The following is a 13,955-nucleotide window of genomic DNA, read 5'->3' on the forward strand; positions in this document are numbered from 1 at the left end:
TCCATTCTCTCATAATCAAGCTTATATGGCTCAATCTAATCTGGAGGGTGCTCCCTGACTAATCTAGAAGGCTAGATAGGTTTCTAAGCAACCCAACAGCATACACACACCAGACCTGCCCAGTTTCCCTATCCTGGGATAAGAGGGGCACCACTTTTGGCTTGTGCGAGATGTGAACTCCTTTTTCTTTTGTTAATCTCTGTTTCCTGAACAGTAAGTGAAAAACAGGTGTAAGAGGTTTTGTTTTTGTTTTTGTGGGTCATGGGGCTTGAACTCTGGGCCTGGGTCCTGTCCCTGAGTTCTTCAGCTCAAGGCTAACACCCAACCCCTGTAGCCACAGCCCCATTCCCCCTTTTCTAGTGATTACTTGGAGATAAGAGTATCACAGACTTTAGAGCCTGGGCTGGCTTTGAACCGTGATCCTCAGATCTCAGCCTCCTGAGTAGGATTACAGGCGTGAACCACCTCCTCTGACTAGGAGTAAGAGTTTTGTACTTTGTCCACCTAAGCCTTTGTTGTTGTCAGTCATCTCCCTGAAAGAAGAATATTGCCTCCTTCCTCCTTTGTGACAAAGTAGCAAAAGACTCAAACATAGCAAATGGGTCAACACAGGAGCTTTGTGTCCAGGGGCTAAAGGTTCCAGTACTCATAATGCCCTGCCTGTCTCATTTCCCTGTTTCTTAATCTTCAGATCCTCTTCTCACCTTCTTTGTCCCATTGGGGAATATGGTCCTGGTGAATTAGAAGCAGCCCTAAGGTGCTGAGAGACAGAAGAAAGAGAAGATATAGATCCAGGATTATACACAATGCAATTTTTTTCCTGGACTCACTGAATGTAGCATGGTCCTGGGCTATTGGGGTCAGAAAGAGAAACATATTTTTTTGGTTAAAACTAAAGTGTCTACTTATGACTCTATAGACATGTTTTATTACATAAATTAATATGTGTATATGACATAAAAACCCTCAGCCTAATTTTAATTATGTTCTAAAATCTAAGTGCCAGTGATTCCCTTCTTGAATTCTTGTTTGTTAAATACACCATTTGATATATGATGTAAAAATTAATGTTAATAAATTCTTTAATAAAAAAAAACAAAAGTGCCTTCATTCTAGCCAAAATGTCCCTTAAGCTAGTATCACAGAGCCAAGCATATTCCTAGAACCGGAGTCTGCTTATAAAGCTCCATGTAAGATCCTCATGGTTTTGTTTGTGTAGATTTTGCTGGGAAACTATGCAGGAAAAACGAATTAGGGTTGTTCTGTTGCAGTCATGGTCATTTTAACTCAAGGTAATTATAGTCACATAACATTGAAATTGTACACTCTGATTAAGCTGCACACATTTCTAGATTCCAGTGACTGTTTCCAAATGCCCTCAGAATTAGGAAAATAATAGTATTTTGTTCCACCTTCATCCCTTACCTATATTTTGCTTCCCAGGCTTCGAGAACAGAAGGTTAAAATGCCCCACTGGGTGTTCTGTAAATTAACTAAAGGAATTTACTATGCCCTTCCATCTCTGATCAGGACAAATTTTGAGTCTTTCCTTAGCCCTCTCTAGGAATCCAGTGGAGGAAATGATTGGGATGGGTAAGACTAATAAGGGACCAACCCTGGATGTGACACCATAGGATTCATGTTGCACTGACTTCCTCCTGAGGCCCCTCAGCCTTCTGATTTTAGAGACAATGTAATTGGTTACCATTCTGTCAGTACTAGAGCTAGGCCGATTGGATAGCTCTGATTTCTTTTTGGCTGGGAGGTACAAAACTCACTGGGAAGGGAGTTGGGTGTGGTTGAAGACCCTGTTGCCTGCCTGATTCCTTAAGTCCTGCACCTGGGATAGATGGACACACATACAAACCAACTCTGCACTTGAAATCTCTCCTCCCTTAGATTCCTACCTCTCTGCTCTCCTCCTCTACCTCTCACGTTCTCCTCCTGCTCTCTAACAACTCATCCTTATTCTCCTTTACTAAGACATTTTCTTCAAGGACTTCTAAGATGAAGGAAGAGTCCTTCTATTTCTATTTCAACATCCTGTTTTGTTTTGCTTTCAGTATTAGGACTAGAATTAAGGGCTTTGCCCATATCAAGCACTCTACCACTTGAGTCATGCCTCCAGTCTCTGTTATGCTTTGAATATGTCCTGCAAAAGTCCATGTGTTGGGGGCCAGGAGTGTAGCCAAGTGGTAGAACGCTCATCTAGCATGCATGAAGCCCTAGGTTCAATTCCTCGGTACCACATACTCAGAAAAAGCTGCAAGAGGCAAAGTGCTAGCCTTGAGCAAAAGTGTCCAATGACAGTGCCCAAGTCCTGAGTTTGAGAAGAAGAAGAAAAACCATGTGTTGGAAACTTCACAAAATGATCTGTTCGTGGTATTTGAAGCTGGAGGCTTTGAGAGCTGCCTAGGGCTAGGTGAGGTTATGAGGTGGAGCCCCCTGATAGCATTCGTGGCTTTAAAGAAGAAGGAAACAGATATAGCATGCTTGCTTTACCTTGCCAAGGGATGACTTCTACCATGTTATGATACAACAGGAAGCTTCTCACCTGATTACTGTGCTGTGTTCTTGGACTTCCTAGCATGCACGAAACCCTGGATTCAATTGCTTGGTACTCACATACACAGAAAAAGCCAGAAGTGGTGCTGTGGCTCAAGTGGTAGAGTGCTAACCTTGAGAAAGCCCAAGAACAGTGCCCAGGCCCTGAGTTCAAGCCCTAAGACTGGCAAAAAAAAAAAACTACTACTAGCTACTTGAGAGGCTGAGATCTGAGAATCACCATTCAAATCCAGGGTCCTGGCAAAAAAAAAAGAAGTCCATGAGCCTCTTACCTTCAATTAACCATCAGAGAAATGGAACTGGCCCTATTGCTCAAAGTAGTAGGACACTAGCGTCGAGCAAGAGCTCATTCAAGGCAAAAAACCAACCAAACAAAAAAAAACCCAGCAAATCTTTGCAAGTTGCTCTATATTTTCCATGTTTTATAGGAAGACGCTGTGTGGGGATGGGGAGCAATACGTAAGTGTGTAACCCTGAAGCAAGCAATAAATGACAACTCAAGCCGGCTTAACACAAAAGAAGTTTATTGGCAACTTGAAATTCCATGACTCAAATATTGATACCAGGATGCAATTTCTTTCTCTTTCCTTAGCTTCACTTCTTTATGGATCTCAGTCAGGTCATCTGGGACCCAGACTGCATTTTTTCAGATTTTGATCCAGGGTAAAGAAAGTACTTCCTTCCACTAGATTAAAGAACAAAATCCTGAGCCTGAGTGAACACTGGCCCACTTAGCTAGCCCAAACCAATCCCTAAAACCACGTGTCTCATGGCAGAGCTGATTACCTTAGTTTTAAGTCACCCAAAACTTGGAATAATCAACTTCTCCAGAACAGGTAAAGTGTAGAACCCTAAAAATCGAGGGGCTGTTTACTGGAAACACAGCGAACAAATACTGACTCACAGTTTCGTTCCTATTTTTCCCATTTTCTCATTTTTATCATTTGATCTTATAGTTCTAGAGACTGGATCTGAAATGAGCCTTCTTGGATCCATCAAGGTGATGGCAGGACTCCATTCCTTTCTGGAGGCTTTAGGACCTATCATTGCACTTTAATACCTGTACAGAGTATCCATATTCTTTCCTTCTGTCCCATCTCTCTCTTCAAAGCAACTGTTAAGTCTTCCTCGATAACATCAGCCTGATTCCTTGACTGCCTTCCACACAAAGAAAACCCAGTGATTAGAGGGGAGGGAGGGTTACCAGATAATCTGATTATTTCAAGAACAGCTGATTAGCAACCTTAATATCATTCTAATGACCCTAATTCCTCCTTGCTCCTTGACAAGTGGCATTCATATCATCCCGGGGGATGAGAGTATAGATACCTGGGGGGCTGGGAGTTTGGCCTAGTGGTAGAGTGTCTGCCTAGCATGAACGAAGACCCTGGTTCAATTCCTCAGTACCACATACATAGAAAAAGCCAGAAATGGTGCTGTGGCCCAAGTGGTAGAACACTAGCCTTGAGGAAAGCCCAAGGACAGTGCTCAGGCCCTGAGCTCAAGCCCAGGACTGGCAAAAAAAAAAAGAGAGAGTATAGATGCCTAGGAGTGAGGGAGGGGGGAGGCTTTATTCTGCCTACTAGAGACTACCTCCCTCAGAGGCCACCATGTCTTGAAACCAACCCTTACAGTGGACAGAAGACAAAAGAATGGGTAGTAATAAATTCCAAATGAGACTCTGTCAAGTTTTGTTTCTACTGAACAGCTAGGATTGCAGGTATAAGCCACCATACCCATTATACTTACATGGTTTTGTGGGGGGGGGTAGTTTATTGAAGGTAAGAATCTCACAGACTTTCCTGCCCATGCTGGCTTCAAACTGAGATCCTCAGATATCAGATTCAGACTAAAATTACAGGCTGGAGCCCTTGGAGCCCGAGTTCCTTTATAAAGGTTTTGGTGCCAAAGAATTAGACATTCTAATTTCCTCATATTTTTTGTTCTTTTTACTTCCTCATTCTTTTGTTACCCTCCCCCCCATTTCCTTAAGCAGATTTGGGCTTTGTTTTTTGGGGGGGGTTTTGGGGTTTTTTTTTTTGCCAGTACTGGACTTGGGCTCAGGGCCTGAGCACTGTCCCTGGATTTTCTCAAGGCTAGAGCCCTGCCAGTTGAACCACAGCACCGCTTCTGGCTTTTTGCTACGTATGTGATACCGAGGAATTGAATCTGGGTTTTCGTGCATGCTAGGCAAGCATTCTACCACTAGGCCAAACTCCGGGCTCCTCTTCCAGCTTTTTCTGTGTATGTGGTTCTGAGGAATTAAACCCAGGTCTTCATGCGTGCTAGAGGAGCACTCTACCACTCCAGCCCCCTTCTGCAAGTTTTATAATCTGTAATCATCTGCAAATTGTAAGATCTGTAATAATGTGCACACTGTACTTTTCTACTACCAGAAGAGAATAGACTTCACCCATGTGGATTATGCACCCTTTCTGGCTTCCCCCAAGTGGCCTCTGCGTCTTATTTACAGGCTCTAGGATACTGGAATAGTGGCCTACTTCCCCCAAGCCTCTGTGCCTTAGCTATTAAATGGGAGTATCACGCTGTACTTGACATGCTTATAAAGAATTACAGGGGCTAATGTAACATTCTAGAGGAGAAGGACTAGGAAAGAGTCTGAAAGAAGTCCTAGCCTGCGTGGATTTGCAGCAAAGCTAATATTATGAGCATGAGCGTTGAGACAGATACATGGGTTAACGGGGTGTTTTCTTGGTTGTTGGTTGTTTTTTTTGTTTTTTCTTTTCTTGCCAGTACAGGGACTTGAACTCAGGGCCTGAGCACTGTCCTTGGGGCTTTCTCAAGGCTAGAACTCTACCATTTAAGCCACAGCACCACTTCTGGCTTTTTCTATGTATGTGGTAACCAAGGAACTGAACCTGGGTCTTTGTGCATGCTAGGCAGGCACTCTACCACTCGGCCAAACTCCTAGCCTAATGTTTTCTTTTAACATAATTGGTCATATGAGTTGAAGCAAATCCTTCATATGTCCTCGTCACTGAATATAGTTATTGCATATTTACAGCTTCTTGCTATGTAAATTGGAAATATTTGCACCACTGTTCTAAAATTAATATCAACTTGAAGTGACTTCAGTAGATGCTGTGCAGGTTCACTTAGTGGTCACAGTAACTTATGGGGAGGAGCTTGGGATGTGGGAAGGACAGCTAGTTCTATTAGTAAGGGAACTGAGATTCTGGGGAGTGCATCTCTGATCTCAGGCCTACCATTGTAGGTTCTCTCAGACGTTGACAGATTGGCTGGCTCCTGGTCAGCTCGAGATGTTTCTGTTTGCCTGGTAACCAGGAGGTGTGGCAGAGGTACAACATGGAGGAGAGCTGTGCAACTACAAAGAAGTGGAGAAGAACCCTGTTGTAGATCGCTCTGGCTCCCCTAATCCTAGGGATCAAGACCTCCAGACTAAAGAAATAAGTGAGTGGGGGAGTTATTGAGATAGAGCATGCCAGGGGCTGAGGGTTTAAAAAGAAGGTATTAGGTCTTGATGGCCTGGTTGGGAGCCAAGATATGGGCCCAATCCTGGGACAAGGTGGGGATGAAATACCTAATTTTAAAAGCATCCCAAAGGCATGAGGCAGGCATACAAGGCCTCTGACACTGAACAGATGGTTTCCTTGGTCTTCCCCCGTCCCCGGCCCCCTTTTTGTGCCCCTGTACAAGGGCTTGAACTCAAGGACTGGACACTGCTGTCTCTGAGCTTTTTTTTTTGCACAAGGCTGCCATTCTGCCACCCCAGTCACAGCTTCATTGGCCTTTTTTGGAGCTAAGAATCTCATACTTTTCTGCCAATAGAAGCTTTATCCTCAAATGTCACCCTCCTGTGTAGCTAGGATTACAGGTGAGTAGTTAGGGTTGCAGGCGTGAGGGACCAGCGGGCCAGGCTTGATGTTAACAATCAGGTATGTAGCCACACATCCCTCTGCCACAGGTAAGAAGCTGGATGAGGCCCCAGTAAAAATGCCCGGCTCCTAAGGTTCCGACCATGTACCACGGCAGTCTGGCGCGCAGGGAGGACGTGTGGCCTGGACAACAGCCCCTCACCTACACCTACCTGGCCGCCCCCCTGCTGCTGCCACCCATCCAGGCCTACTGCTTCTGCCGCCAGGCGGCGGCTCCGCGGGAATACCACCGCTTCTACCGCGCGGGTGGGACCCCGGCCGCGCCGCCCTGGTGGAACTTCCCGCCGCCCTACGCCGGGGCCCTCGGCCTGCCGTTCTCCGACGCCACTAGCGTGCCGGGGCGGCGATCTCCGCCGGCGCCCAGGTGGGAGTCGCAGTGGCCGGAGGGCGGCAGCGTGCAGGCGGAACTGCGCTGGGGCCTCGTGGAACGCACGCACGGCCCGCGCCTGCAGCTGCCCGACCCAGTGCGCCAGGAGCTGCGGCGCGTCTACGGCACCTACCCGCACACCGACGTGCGCGTCACGCACCGCCGCGGCGAGTTCCTGCTGCGCGCGGCGCCGCGCGTGGGCGAGCCCGAGTACCGCGTGGCCCGGCGCCTGGAGCGCCGGCCCCGGGACGGCCAGGACGGCGGCCTCCCGCGGAAGGCCGGGGAGCGCGGCCGCCGCCAGGAGAGGAGAGGCCGGAGTTGAGCCGAGCGGAACGCCCGCCGCGCGCAGCCCAGCCGCGGGGCAGTGCCGCCTGCCTGCCCCGCGCCGAGCCCCGGACGCTCCCGCTCCCTCCTGCCCGATCCCCGCATTTTCTTGATTTTCCTGGCGCTATGGCTAGACCGGAGGGGAAGAAGGGGTCGAGGATATCGCTGGGTGTTCTGCCCCCTCCTCCCCTCTAAAGAGTCCTGGGAAGTGCTGGGGTGGAAGAAGGGCCTGGATTGTTACCCCCCTCCCCATGCCTCCCTCTCCACCTTCCATCCATTATCTTGGCCCTAAACCTTAAGAGCCACAACCACCCCCAGTTTGTAAAGAAAAATTAATAAATGAGTGAAGACGGGTATACCATGCAAGATCATTATTATGTTTGGAGTTGTGGCTGTTTTGCCATCGGTATAAAAGGAGCCTTGCATAGATGTTGCAGAATGGGGTGTGCAGCATGACTCCCCACTCCCACCTTGTGTGCACGATGACACTTACAGACTTTCCTGGTACTGGGGGCCCACCTCCCACAGAGGCTCTAAGGACTCGGTGCTTTCGGAGTATAGTAGGCACGACTGTGAGGGGCTTCTGAGACCTGGATTTAGGAAGGCTCTGACATTTTCTAGCCAAGTATCTTTAACTTCACTGAGCCTATTTCTTCATCTACCTGGAATTTGAAGTGTGTGTGTGTGTGTGTGTGTGTGTGTGTGTGTGTGTGTTAAACATAGCTTAAATGTTAAAAGTAGGGCCTGGGGACTATCCCTGAGCTTTTCTGTTCAAGGCTAGTGCTCTACCACTTGAGCCACTGCTCCACTTCCAGCTTTTTGGTATTTAATAAAGTCTCTCAGGGGCTGGGAGTTTGGCCTAGCGGTAAGAGTGCTTGCCTAGAATGCACGAAGATCTGGGTTCTATTCCTTGATACCGCATACATAGAAAAAGCCAGAAGTGGTACTGGGCTCAAGTGGTAGAGCATTAGTCCATGAGAAAGCCCAAGGATAGTGCACAAGCCCTGAGTTCAAGCCCTGGGACTAGCACAAAAAAGTCTCTCAGGGCTGAGAGCATGGCTTAGTGGTAGAGTGATTGCCTACCATGCATGAAACCCTGGGTTTGATTTCCCAGTACCATATAACAGAAAAGGCCAGAAGTGTCCAACCCTTTTGTGTTTTTGTTTTGTTTTGTTTTTCCTGTGAACTGGTCCTAGGGCTGAACACAGGACCTGGTGCTGTCTCTCAGTTTCTGTGCTCAAGCCTCAAGAGTAGCTAGGATTTCAGACATGAGCCACTAGTGCCCAGCTTGTCCTGATTATATGTATTGTGTGTGTGTTGGTTGTGGTGCCAAACTCAGGGTCTGGGTGCTAACCTTGATTGAGCTCTTTTTGCTCAAGTCTAGTAACCTACCACTTGAACCAGAGACCTATTTCTGGATTTTGGGTGTAGTTTATTGGAAATAAGAAACTTATGAGAGCTGGGTATAGTGGTTCACACATGTAATCCTAGCTACTGGGGGCGGGGGGTGAGAGCTGAGGATCATGGTTCAAAGTCAGAAAACCGGAAGTGGGACTGTGGCTCAAGGGGTTGGGTGATAGCCTTGAGCTACTCAGGAGGCTGAGATTTGAGGATCAAGGTTCATAGCCAGCCCAGGCACAAAAGAATCTGAGACTCTTATCTCCAGTTGGCCTCTAGAAAATGAAAAGTGGGGCTTGGCTCAAGGGTAGGACAGTAGCCTTGAGCTGAAGAGCCCAGAGACAGCGCCCAGGCCCCTTGACCCACAAAAGAAAAAAAAAAAAAGAAAAAGAAAAGAAAAAAGAAACTTATGGACTCTTGCCCAGTCTAGCTTTGAACTGTGGTCCTCAGTCTCTGAATCCTGAGTAGTTAGGATTACAGGTGTGAGCTACTGGCACCCAGCTATACTAGTTATTATTTATTTATTTATATTTATTTATTTTGTCAGTCATGGGGCTTTAACTCTGGACCTGGATGCTGTCCCTGAGCTTCTTTTGTTCAAGGCTAGCACTCTCAGCGCTACATCCAGCCTTTTCTGTTTATGTAGTACTGAGGAATTGAACCCAGGGTTTCATGCATAGTAGACAAGCACTCTACTGCTAAGCCACATTCCCAACCTTATTAATTTCTTTAATTAGCATTTTTATATGTACTTGGACTCTAGGTCCTTTTGCTGTTCTTTAGGTTTTTTTGCTCAAGGCTGTCACTCTACATTTGAGCTACAGCTCCACTTCTGACTTGATCCTAAGATTTCTGTCTCCTGAGTAGCTCGGATTACAAGTCTACGCCATTTACAGGTGTGTACTCCATTTAATCAGCATCTTGTTAGTTTACATGAATTATACAGAAGAGAATTTCACTGTTTTTTTTTTGTTGTTTTTTTTTGCCCGTCCTGGGCTTCAGCTCAGGGCCTGAGCACTGTCCTTGAACTTTCTCAAGGCTAGAGCTCTACCACTTGAGCCTCAGCACCACTTCTGGCTTTTTTCTATGTATGTGGTACCGAGGAATCAAACCCGAGTCTTCGTGCATGCTAGGCAAGCACTTTAACCACTAGGCCAAACTCCCGGCCCGAGAATTTCACTGTTAATCTCCACAATTACATATTACAATTACTCCCTTCTACCTTCCTTCCTCACTTCCCAAAAACAATTTCAATAGATATCAATGTTCTGTTTTCATAGTTGTAAACAATCTATTTTAACTGTAGTTATCCTTTTTCAAAATGTATTTCAAATTTATTTACATGCCTGGTGCTGGTGATTCACACCTGTAATTTTAGCTGCACAGGAAGCTAAAAATCTGAGGATCATAGTTCAAAGTTAACCTGGGCAAGAAAGTTCATGAGACTCTTTTCTCCACTTGACCACCAAAAAAACAGAAGTGGAGCTGTGGCTCAAAATGGTACAGTGCTGGCCTTGAGGAAAAGAGCTCAGGAACATTGCCCAAGCCCTTAGTTCAAGCCCCACTACCACCACCACCACCGACCACCCCACCACCATCACCACCACCACTACCACCACCAACAAAATACACACACACCCTTTATTTCCTTTTTTTTTTCTTAATTCCACTCTCAATTTCACTTGTGCCTGTGAATGATGAAGGGGACTTGAAAGAGAAAGCAATTGATCTTTTCTCTCATCACAAAAAGCAGGTCTTTTCTACTTTCTAATATATATATAAGGTTTAAAAATAAACAGTACAGGCTGGGAGTTTGGCCTAGTGGTTAAAGTGCTTACCTAGCATGCATGAAGACCCGGGTTCGATTCCTCGGTACCACATACATAGAAAAAAGCCAGAAGTGGTGCTGAGGCTCAAGTGGTAGAGCTCTAGCCTTGAGAAAGTCCAAGGACAGTGCTCAGGCCCTGAGTTTAAGCCCAGGACTGGCAATAAATAAATAAATAAATAAAATAAAACATATATAAAAAAATAAAAATAAAAAAAAATAAACAGTACAAGCTGGGTGCTGGTGGTTCATGCCTATAATCCTAGCTCCTCAGGAGGCTGAGATCTGAGGATCACAGTTCAAAGCCAGCCCAGGCATGAAGGTCTTTGAGACTCATCTCAATTATCCACCAGAAAACCAGAAATGGTGCTTGTGCTCAAGTGGTAGAGTGCTAGCCTTGAGCTGAAGAGCTCAGGGAGAACACCCAGGCCCAGAGTTCAAGCCCCATGACTGACAAACACACACACACACACACACACACACACACACACACACACCACCAACAACAACAACAAAAACCCAGTACATAACTATATCACTGATTTTACTTTTCAGCTTATGAATGTTTCTGTTTGCTGGTACCAAAGCCTTCTCAAATCCCTTTTTGAAACAAGGCAGATTTCAAATACCACAGCAGGATAAAAAGTGGTCTGTGCTACCTTCCTTTCTTTCTTTCTTTTTTTTTTCTTTTTTTTTGACAGTCCTGTGGCTTGAGCTCAGGGCCTGAGTGTTGTCCTTGGGCTTTCTCAAGGCTAGCACTCTACCACTTGAGCCACAGCACCACTTCTGGCTTTTTCTATGTATGTGGAATGCTGAGGAATTGAACCCTGGTCTTCATGCATACTAGGCAAGCACTCTTACCACTAGGCCAAACTCCCAGCCCCCTACCTTCCTTTCTTTCCTTCTTATATCAGGATGCTTGGTCTGTCAATTTCCCCCATCTCTTAGACTCAGTGGTACTCACAGACCTCTCTCTGGCGGCTTTCACTCATAGCCCAGGAAGGACCTTGGCTGCATACAAGCTGACCCCTTCCCCAGTTGGCAAGGGAGGAAGGCATCCTGATGGGAGGTTTTGGAAAGGGTCACTGCCACTCAGGGCAGACAAGTACCCCCACTCAACCCTAGTATGGTGGATGTGGATGCAAAGCCTGCAGGGAACCTGAATGCTTCCTTGTTTGAGCTTTTCTTTGAACTTAACCCTTACAGGCACAGAACTCATAAAACATCTGGGCTGCCAGGGCCGTTGCTGTTCATCCACTCCAACCCCCTCAATTTAATAATGAAAGTAATGTCAGGAAACCAGTCAGAGAGAAGGAGTAAATTACCTGAGGTCACATAACAGGTGACAATCCAAAGCTCCCAGCTGTCAACCTCCAGCAGGGCCTGGACCACTAAGCCCTGATTCTGATAGCCTCCTTCCTAACCATACTCAGGCCAGAATGCACCCCTCACTCAGGAAGTCCCAACCAACCAATTTCAAGCCCACCCCAAGCCCAAACCTCTCTTCCCTTTGGCTAACTTCCATTGTACCTAAGAAAATAGACTATAGATCACAGCTTCTCACATGAATTTTTGTGAGAATTTTGTGTCAAGTACTGTACTGCACCTGTATAGAAATACCAACTCATTAAATGTAATGCTCCCAAAACTTTGATGTGAATTTAATTATTATTTCCATTTATCGATAAGGAGACTGAAACCCAGAGAAGTTAAACAAAAAAAAGTCCAAGGCTATACAGAAAGACTGTCTGATGGGCCTTAACTTCTGGGTCAAATTGCATCTTCACACATGACACACATGTAACAAAATGCAAGGAACATTTATTGAGGAGCCATGTGAAGAACACTGGGCTAGAGACTACGAGGGTAGAAGGCTCATCAGTCTAGCCCCACGGCGGATTATAAAGAATTTATGCACTATTCAGATTATTGGGAGAGGCTTCTTTAACAGGGACCTGAGAGAAGCTTTGAAGGATGTAGAAGACTCCTGCTGACAGTGATAGGAAAGAGGGTTCCAAGATGAGCAGGGGAGGGATCAGCCAGAGCAGGAAAGTAGTAGGGATGTAGTAAAGGGCAGACTTGACCAGGTTGCAATGGAAGACTAGAGGTAAGACCATATTGTGAAGAATGTTAATGTGGAGAAGAGTAGCCCACGTCTAAGTTGTTACAAAGCTCCAGCCTACAGTTGGGAATGTGGCTTAGTGGTCATGTGCTTGCTTAGCTTGCATGAAGCCCTGGAACATTCCTCAGTACCACATAAACAGAAAAAGCTGGAAGTAGTACTGTGAATCAAAGTGCTAAAGTGCCAGCCTTGAGCAATAAAGCCCAGAAACACTGCCCAGGCCCTGAGTTCAAGTCCAAGACTGAAAACAAATAAACTACAAACCGTCAGCCTGGGTCCTGAAGGAATTCTTTGTTGAGATGGTAATAAACTATCAGTTTCTTGAAGACTGTGGTTGGAACTGATGGTTATAGCTCAGCCGGGCACTAGAACTGAATTCCTAGGGCATTGCTAAAGCTTACAGCCTATGGAATTCAGTTCTCAGAGCCAGGTGGCCAACGTTCTCTCAGTGGACACTGCCCTCGTGGGCTACCTTCAGTAGTGTTCTCCATATTTCCTGCATGATCAAGTTGGAGTTCAGGCTGGACCCTGAGATCTCAAAACATTTCCTATCTCAGGGAGAGGGAAAAAGATGCTGAGTTTGGAGTAGGGACCCATACCTAGGGAAAATGACAAGGGGTCCCAAAATTTCATCAGGTACTGGAATAGGCCATGAGAGGAGAGGGCTCAGCAGGGCAAGAATTGCATCTCCTAGGTCTGTCACCTCTCATCCAGGCATGTTCCTAGTGGGGACAGATATACAGCTAGATGGCTGAGAGCTTGGGGAAGGAGAGGTAACTCTTTGCAGACTGAGAGCCTTCCTGAGCCAGATGAGATGAGATCTCCCAAGACATCAGGAGTGCCAGCTCTGAAAAAATCTTAAAATTCTCCACTTGAATGAAAGTCTTATGTGTCTTAAGCAGAATGGAAAAGAATGGTTTCTCTGACACACACTTACATTTTTTAGAAAATTAAACCAAGGGCTAGGTGCTGTCTTCACTCAAGGGCAGAGCTGCAGCCTGTCCTGACAGAGGGTCACAGACTCAGGGATCACTCTACCCCTAGTCCGGCTGAATCCAGAGAAAGGGGAAGTACTTACCCACGAAGCCTTCCCCTGGTGCTTCTAGGGCTGGATCTGCAATACTGTGCTTTGAGGAGCTCCTTAAATAGGCCCCACCCAGCGCCAGCACCCCCGCCCCCGCCCCCGCACGGGCTCTTCTGAGAAAGGAGGAAGGTGTGGGAGGGCCAGGCACCCTGCCCAGGAGAGCCCTCTCTGACCTCAAGCCAGCGCAGGGACCACTCCTTGCAAATTCTTTCAAGTGTTCCCTTCCTGATCTCAGTCTGGAAATGCCTTCCCTCCCCTCCTACCCCTTCCCCCCGCCCCCCCAGATCAGCACCCAGCTTCTCTGTTCTTACAGCTCTCAAACATCTGCCCAGATCCTGAATTCAAGTACAATT

The 13,955-nt window shown here is 46.5% G+C and overlaps 1 protein-coding gene across 2 annotated transcripts; it reads left to right on the forward strand.

The window, feature by feature from the left end:
• Positions 1-124: 124 nt before the first annotated feature.
• C15H10orf95 (chromosome 15 C10orf95 homolog) lies at positions 125-7,522 on the forward strand. 2 transcript variants are annotated; one of them, XM_090345997.1, is made up of 3 exons: positions 125-213; positions 5,872-5,997; positions 6,512-7,522. In XM_090345997.1, exon 3 carries the CDS (start codon positions 6,566-6,568, stop codon positions 7,169-7,171), a length of 606 nt encoding a protein of 201 aa, XP_090202123.1. In that variant the 5' UTR covers positions 125-213; positions 5,872-5,997; positions 6,512-6,565; the 3' UTR covers positions 7,172-7,522. The 2 variants fall into 2 exon arrangements, with proteins under 2 accessions (XP_090202123.1, XP_090202124.1); XM_090345998.1 differs by lacking the exons at positions 125-213; positions 5,872-5,997 and adding an exon at positions 6,264-6,421.
• Positions 7,523-13,955: the final 6,433 nt, after the last annotated feature.

Source organism: Megascapheus bottae, chromosome 15 (genome assembly GCF_031878675.1).
Source record: "Megascapheus bottae isolate mThoBot1 chromosome 15, mThoBot2.hap1, whole genome shotgun sequence".
Classification (NCBI taxonomy): Eukaryota; Metazoa; Chordata; class Mammalia; order Rodentia; family Geomyidae; genus Megascapheus; species Megascapheus bottae.

Bases quoted from the DNA above. Each gene is read 5' to 3' on its own strand.
- C15H10orf95 (XM_090345997.1), top strand. From the start codon at position 6,566: ATGTACCACGGCAGTCTGGCGCGCAGGGAGGACGTGTGGCCTGGACAA.